At 35.0% G+C, this 8635-nt stretch overlaps 1 protein-coding gene across 1 annotated transcript; it reads left to right on the forward strand.

The window, feature by feature from the left end:
* Positions 1-488: 488 nt before the first annotated feature.
* On the forward strand, positions 489-8390 carry LOC136800291 (uncharacterized). The gene is made up of 3 exons (XM_067056919.1): positions 489-1730; positions 6988-7060; positions 7857-8390. Exons 1-3 carry the CDS (start codon positions 847-849, stop codon positions 8034-8036), a joined length of 1137 nt encoding a protein of 378 aa, XP_066913020.1. The 5' UTR covers positions 489-846; the 3' UTR covers positions 8037-8390.
* Positions 8391-8635: the final 245 nt, after the last annotated feature.

Raw genomic sequence — 8635 nt, forward strand, 5'->3', positions numbered from 1 at the left:
ACGGGGCAATACAAAGCTAAAGGTCCCCCTCTCTACAGCCTCTGGAAGATGTAGCAAGTCAAATTAACCAGTACCCCGTCAGTTAGTAAACCTACTAGTAGTAGTACTACACCTCGCCCCAAAAAGCATCCTCTGCAAGTTGCTCTCTGGAATGATATACCAATCACATTGAAGAAAAGTCATTTCTAAGATATGGGAGATATGACTTTTAGATCATGGTTTTGTGCCTCAACAAATCTCGACCCCGAGGATCTTGACCAACATCGCGGGGGATTAGGAGGTTGGGTGCGTGGTCATAAACAGGTCATTGACCGCGCGTTTTAACAACGACCGTGCGCTTGGCCAATGATGACAACGAAGTTTTAGGAGAAATTATAATGGAGTGCATGTCTAGTCTAGCGAGAAAGGGTTTTTAGTCTCAGTTATCCATACAAAAAGTGGTGTTTGCTTGAAAGTCTGCAATATGCTATGCTGAATAATCGAGTCTCAAAGTGGGACTCGAAAAAGTATTATGGAGGGAAGGTAAACACGGGGAGAAATGTGAAACAAAGTTTTAATTTTTGCTTCGATATCTTATCATTTCTTCAATCGATCGGTGCTGGCTTCCAAAGAAGAAAATATTGGACTGTTTATCTGTTGTTTTGGTTATTGTTGGTTTTTCAGAAACAAGTTTTTGTTAACAGTTTGTTGTTATAGAAGAAGGAGAGTTGATGTCGGTATATAATCTATTTTGACGAGGAATTTGTTGAGAAATATTTTGTTTTACAAAATTAAAATGTACAAATTGTTCCATGAATCACATTATTTATGGTCTATATATAATTGAGTACATGGCAGAAACAATTGATGGCTTCTGATCATAATTTAATTGACTTTTCTGATGTTACAAACAACACCGACAAACAAGGCGAAAAAATTCAGCAATCTACAATGGGTGCCACACCAACACCTACCACTTCAAATAGCAGTGTGGCACCTAAAACTATTTCTGATAATGTGAACATCAGTATTAATTTGAATTCTGGGTCTGTTAACCCAGTTAAAACTTCCACAACTGGGACAACAAATAAACCAAACAAAAGTCTGTTTGAAATCACAAGAGTTGAGAGCAACCATGACGAGAATAATGTTGGAGGAGAGGATTCAGAAATGGATGACTCTGTTTCCAGCTCTACTTCTATATTAGACCAAATATCAAAGGACATTGAAAATGAAAGGAAAGAATTAGCTGCTCCACAAAAAACAAAAGTAACAGACAAAGATGATAACAATACTAATGTGGTTGTGACTCTGTCGAATACAAACCCTGCTAACAGTTCCAATACACAGCCAGGAAACAATAACACCAGTGTTCCAAATTTACAACATCAAACCTCAGTAGTTACAACAACAAGTAGTACCTCTGCAACTCAACCAGCAGAGCCCCAATCACGATTTAGGATTGTTAAAATTGCTAAGCCAAAACCATATGAAAAGGGGACTTGGATGGTAAATGACTTTAATGAGACACAAAAACAAGAGAAACAAGAGACTTCTACAGATACTGCTCCCTCTTCACCTGCTGTGAAGCGAAATCGAAATCCATTATCAGACAGTGGAGGTGGTGTAACTTCTCCCACAGAACCAATTAAAACAAAATCTTCTGAGTTTCTTGCACAGAATTTTTCAAATGTACAATCTCGAGGATCAAGTTACAATACAAATGGTGATAGGCGGTCTTCAGTTGAAAGGTAAACTTCATTCTCATGAAAAACCATGAAAATCCTGTTTTAGGATGTATTTGACAGGTGCGATGATCTACTAGTCCTTTTCAAGCTGTCAGTAAAATTATGATTTGAACAGCGTAAAATGGAGAACTTTCCCTTTCCACTTTACAGCAGAAAAAAAACCAACGCACTACTCTTAGGTTCCAAAGAAGAGTTCGAAAAAACAGGGGGCCGGAAAATTTGGGGGGGACCTTATTACCAGGGTGTTGCAAATTGTATTTCTGAAAACCCAAAAATAAGGTAAATATAGCCTAAAATCAGGCTGTTTAGAGCAAAATAAGCGACCTTCTCTTTGACAGCTAAAAATATTCTTGAAAATTAATAAACAGAGAGGGGGGTCCTAATAGACCTTATTTCAAAGAGGCCACCCTGTTGAATAATTATGTAGTCCAAAAGAAAAACAATGATAAAACCATCCATAATTATTACAATATGCATGATATATACAGTAATTATGCATGGCTCTATCATTGTTTTTATGGCCGGACTACATAATTATTCAAGAGGACGTCCTCTTTGAAAAAAGTTCTAAGGTGGAGGGGTCCTAATAAGGTCGAGGGGATTGGAAAATTTTCAAAAAATTAACAAGCGGGGGATCGTTTATTTGGAACCTGGTTTGAAGTTGGTCTAATGTCGACATCCCTCTCCTAATTTCGACACCCTTCTTTAGAGATAGGAATAATAGGAAGGTCATTGATAAACAAAAGATTATTCCTCTCTAATCACTAAGCAAAGAAAAATAGTTTCAATCAGTTGTTGCAGCCTTCCCTTTATTCCTAACTCTAAAGAAGGGTGTCGAAATTAGAAGAGGGTTGATGACATTAGACCAACTTACAGTAACCTTCAATAAAGTTTGTATTTTAAAGATCATCATTTTTGGATTGTTAATCCTAAGCATGTACCGGGTGTGCCACAAATAAGTTACCATCTTTGACTCGATATTGCAGGCACTAGCAGAAAGATTTTTCAAAGATTGTTTTGGAATCATTCAGAGGAAAGCCTAACTTAAAATTTGGTGTATTACTTTTTGATTTTACTTCATTAGTTCAAAAGTTATGTTCAAAAACCTAAAATGTCAGTTTAAAAAAATGTCAAAAAAGGCGAACATAACTTTTGAACCAATGAAGTAAAATTTAAAAGTAATACACCAAATTTTAAGTTAGGCTTTCCTCTGAATGATTCCAAAACAAAAAATCTCTTTTCTATTGCCTACAATATCAAATCAAAGAGCGTAACTTATTTGTGGCACACCCGGTAAATAAAAAGATTCAAAAGCAAAATGAGATGAAAAAAGAAGAAGAAAATAAATTACTCATGGTCATGACTTATTCTATACCATTTTTATATTGGAGAACCTTCAATTTTAATGATTATCACTGTTAAACTTTCGAAAAAGATTTATTCAATATTAGGTACGAGTCGAAGTTGATTATTAAATAAACTTAAAAATGCTAAAAAGATAGCAAAATGGCTCTCTTTTTAAGTCAACCAAAACCAGATTTTTTTTCCAAATATTTTTACATGCTAATATCCATTCACTCCGAATCTTTTCAATGAGCCCAAAATCTAAGGTCTCTATAAAAAGTTATTCACATTTAATTTTACTTATAATTAATGAGAAATACTTTAATTTTAACAATTTCAACAATTTAATTGGCTAACAAAGTCTCACACTTCACCAGAGGGAATAATATATCATCAGATCTTGAACCTGGCCTTAGCTTAAAGTTACTGGTTTAAATATTGATTATCAAAATTTAAAAGGAGGTATTCCAAAAGTACACACGTTCCACCAAAAACATATTAAAGCATCAAAGGGAAGGAGAGGTTTATAATGTAAACATTTCGTTTAATGGGCTTTTCTAGAAATAGTCCGTACCCCCTGATATCCAGGGGGTTAACGATTTTTGTTCAAAAGTGGATATCCAGGAGGTTAAATATCTACAAGGGAGCGCATATACAGGGGGTAAAGTGTCTTTATAAGAGGGGATATCCAGGGGGTTGAGCATATTTTTAAGAGTTGATATCCAGGGGGTCTTTACTAATAAAGTAGGATATCCAGGGGGTTCCATACTTCGAAAAATCAATATCCTCAACAGTGGGGGTAAAAAGTTTTTCTGGAAAAGCCCAATCATTTCTTTTGGTTTATCATCGGCTTAAAAAAATTGGTTTTGCCCTCAAATGACTTTTGTTAGGAGTGATATAAAACTTAGAATCAAATCAGATCAAATTGGTTGAATCATAGTTCAAGTTATAATCACAAAAATCTTTTGCTTACCCAAAAAAGTATGCTCATTATGGCTATATTTCCAAGAAATAAAATTTTTTCGCGTATTACTTCAGTTATCGTAGATCACTATAAAATGCTTTAATGCAAGCTTACTTTTTTATACAAAATCTAGGTAAAGATAAGCTTACGTTATGCTTATAAGACACACCATAATCTACAGTTGGCTTTCTCTATTTCGATCTTCAAAGGACCAAAAATCTTCTTTGAACCAAAAAAAGATTCGTATTACAGAGAGTACTTTATGCTTCTTTTCAGCTAAGGGGACCATTATTTTAATTCGAACTGCAGAAAATTTCGAATAGTAGAGAGTTGACTGCAGTGTGTACAAGACGTTTTTTCATTCATGAATTTTATAACTGAAAGGTGGTCAAACCAAGAAAAAAGCTTAAAAAATGTTTATATGTCCTTATCTCTACGGATATTTTTTCTAAAGAGTACATTTTATAACATTTAAAAAATTTTTTTCCATTGTTACTTTTTATCTAAATTATCATCAAAACCTCAATCACGCTAAACACGCACTTCTTTATATAATTATAAGCGCAAAAAAGTTCGAAAAAAAATGGTGCTAAAAAATGTCTTTAAGATGTTATGTTCGATATTATGTTCGATTCTATCGAACGAATAGTAGATACGTGTAGATAACCTTCAAAATACTTAAATTGGACTTTTTCTAACGAATTTATAAACAGTTTGAGCATTTTAGGCTTCAAAATCAATCAAAGTACAATCCCAACCGCTATATTTGGCACAAAAGTGGAATTCCCAGGGGGGTACCAAATTGTGGTACTGAACCAGTGCCGAAACTTTTTCTAGTTTTTTGAAATCTTTCTGAGACCACTACCCTTAAAATTTTTCTGGGCCGCCCTTCTAATATCAATCCACAGGGTATTAGGCATGTCTGGACCAAATTTGGTGCTTTATTCCAAATTTGCACGATAATTGCACCAATCAGGCCTACTATGATAACACCCTGGGGAAAACAAAAAATAAAAGTTTAATAAACAATAAACGTAATAAACATCTTAATAAAATGGTAAGAAATAAATATAGACTGCCTATACTAAGAAATTTGTTGTGGTTCTCAGGATTTTGAGTACCAGATACTAACTTGATGTCTGATATTTGGTATTGAGACCACCATTTAGTCCCTTGATACAAAGTTGCAAAAATGTTTTTTGGACCTACCTAAAGGTAGTCCTTTAAATTGACCCTTGTCCGTTCGTTCGTTCGTTCGTCCGTTCGTTCGTCCGTTCGTTCGTCTGTTGCCAGCTTTTCTCGAGATCGGCTCATTAGTTTTTTCTAATTTTTTGCACAATGATGCAAAATGGCAATGCCCAAAATGTGACGGAGCCCGATTTTCGAAAAAAAAAAATTTTCCGGCCGAAAATGGCGGAAATATGCCGGAAAAACTGGTTTTTCGGCATTTTCTCGAGATTTCATCATTAGTTTTTTCTGATTTTTTGCTCAAACATGCGTATTAACAATGCCCAAAACATGGCCTAGTCCGATTTTTGAGAAAAAATTTTTTCCGGCCGAAAATGCCGGAAATATTCCGGAAATCGCCGTTTTTCTGGATTTTCATTGGACTTTTCCATATAATTGGTGTTTTTTTTTTTTTCATTCAAAAAGATTATTAATAGCAATGCCCACCATCAAGCATGTTTCAATTTTCAATAGAATTGATTTTTGAAGCCGGAACTTTCTAAAAATCGCCGGAACAGCCGATTTTCGCCGGAAAAACGGTATTTCTTGAATTTCTTGAGCTGTACTTCATATTTTTTCATGAAATTTTGCACACTGATGCAAAATGTTAATACCTAAATTGTGACGGAGCTTGATTTTCGAAAAAATTCATTTCCGGCCGAAAATGCCGGAAATATGCCGGAAAAACTGGTTTTTTGGCATTTTCTCGAGATTTTATCATTAGTTTTTTCTGATTTTTTGCTCAAAGATGCGTATTAACAATGCTCAAAACATGGCCGAGTCCGATTTTTAAGAAAATTTTTTTCCGGCGGAAAATGCCTGAAATATGCCGGAAATCGCCGTTTTTCTAGATTTTCATTAGACTTTTCCATATAATTGGTTGTTTTTTCATTCAAAAACATTATCAATAGCAATGCCCACCATCAAGCATGTTTCAATTGTCAATAAAACTGATTTTTGCGACCAGAACTTCCTATTTATTTTTTCCCTACAACCCTTCTCTCTCCCCCCATCAACAATCAATGATGAATTTATTGTTTTGTGTATTTTGCTAAATGCTATATTTTCTGACTGATTTTTTTCATTTTTCTTTTCGCATTGCTAACTAACTTTTCATCATCAGGTAGGTCCATTCAGCATGTTGCTTGTTTCAATTAGGATGACCACTTAGTACCATGTACTAAGTTGTTTTTTACTTACCTTATCAGACCACCACCCGGCACTAGCCCCCACAACTCAGTACCGACTAAATGCCCCCCCCCCTGAAATTCCCTCAAAAATTGAAAACTGCAAATGATTTTATGTGCTTTAAAGTTGGTTTGGAAAATAGAGTTTTAACTCTGAGTTTTAACATGAGACTTAAGACTTCTAAATCTAAAAGCCAAAAAATATTCTAATAAGGCTGAGAATAAAGCCTGGAAACCACTTAACCCCTCCCAAATCGAAAAACCCAATGAAACAAAGTGGGAGTACTGAAAACGCAATTCTCGCCCGAACTTTAAATTCTGAAAAATCTTAAAATACACTAAAATCTCAATATTCGACCATGATTGTAGATAACCTCCTAAATACTCAAATTTTACTTTTTCTAACGAATTCCTAAAACAGAGGATGGACCGTTTTTAGGCTGAAAGTAAAGTAGCGAATGACCCTCAATTACTAATGCAGATTAGTGACATTCGAAATAGATTACTCATCTACTTTTTCTCTTTTTTTTTTCAACAGCACGACGGTCAGCGAATCGGGGTCAGGGACGCCCATAGTCACGCCAATGGTCAATGCATTGGAACTAGCTTTGGTAATATGTTTACATTTTGTCCTATCGTTTTGTGTGTTTTGTTCTCTGCGTTTCCTTCCTTTTTGAAAAGTTGTTTTATCGGGGAGGGGGTTGGTAATAAAATCTCGGAGATCGTGATGTTTAGTGACGTAGTGTATCCTGTCTAAAATTCAAGAAAGTTTTTGGTGCATTTGTACTAAAATTTGTGATTTTAATCATTTTTTGGAATCTTTTTCAGAATTTTTCGTAAATTTTAAGTTTTTTCATTTTAAGAATATTTCCTGAGTTGAATTATTTTTGCATTCAGTCAAATGTCTGCTCGATTCATAAAGCATCATTGTTTAAAAGTATCAATTTTTGAGAAAAATGAATATTATGTTGCAAAAATCAGCACTCTTGAGAAAATTGGTCCCGAGAAGACAAAATTTTTCCTGAGAAGACCAAAGTTGGGTGGTCTCTGTGTCAAATTGTCCCCCAAAAAGAAAAAAACTTGTAACCTATTTCAAGTTTTCATCGACAACGATAACTTATTGATTAAAAAATGTCAAATAATAGAGCGCCATTCATGAGAGTTTTATTTCGATCGAAAACGGGAGCTTTTCGAATTAAAGAACATCAAACAAGAAAGTGTCAACCGTGAAGAACAAGTGAATTGTGCCAAATGGAAATCTTGTTCTTGTTCCTGCAACAAAATAATCTTAGGTTTTTTCTCAAATAATACTTCTCGAACGTTTTGAAAAAAATCAATCGTTTTCCTCAGCTCCTTCGTTTCATGCTGGAAATCTCCAATTCTCACTTTATTTTTTCTTTCCAACAGGAACAAATTCAAAATATCCGTGATTCCATGGTAACATCCGTTTCCGACGAAGTGAAAAAACTGAAAGAAATTATAGACAAAGTTCAAGCTGACAACACCAGGCTAAAAGAGGAGAATGACTCACTAAAGAAAAAACTTTCAGCGGCTGAAGATCGAATTGCTTTGCTTGAGAAAGGGTAACTTTTTCTTACCGCCTGGCGCGCGCGGGATGTGTGGTACGTCCTTGGATCACCGCCAAGCCCGTACGGTCACTGTTATTGCTTGCTGATGATTCTGGAATGATATGACCTGCGACCGCAGGATAAGAATCTTGCTTCTCGACTTTTTCCAAATCGAAATGAAATTTTAAGTCTACGTAGACGATTATCAATGTATCTCATTCTCAAGAAATGATCTGATAATATCGGCGCTTCGTTATAGTTAGTTTTATACTTTGGCGGTGAACGTTGATTGAATGCGAAAATGTTTTTTTGGCTGGTTTGGCACGTCATTTGATTCTGAATGGTTGATGAAAGGCGGGGCATGGCTTGCAAATTGAAAAAGAAAACGGAATTTACAAATTTATGAAAAACGCTTTTAAGACGACAAAAAATATGTTTTATGACAAATGAAATTAAAATGATGTAGATTGGATTGTTTTTAGAACTTTTTTCTTCTTATAAAGTGAACAGGGACAGCTTTGTCACTCAATAGTTGCCCATGCTAACGAAATCGAAAGTTTTCTTTCAAATACGCTCTAGCTCTGTAAATTTTATCCTTATAATGCGAGAAACTTCTTC

The sequence above is a fragment of the Clytia hemisphaerica genome, unplaced genomic scaffold (assembly GCF_902728285.1).
Source record: "Clytia hemisphaerica strain Z4C2 unplaced genomic scaffold, Clytia hemisphaerica genome assembly, whole genome shotgun sequence".
Taxonomy (NCBI): Eukaryota; Metazoa; Cnidaria; class Hydrozoa; order Leptothecata; family Clytiidae; genus Clytia; species Clytia hemisphaerica.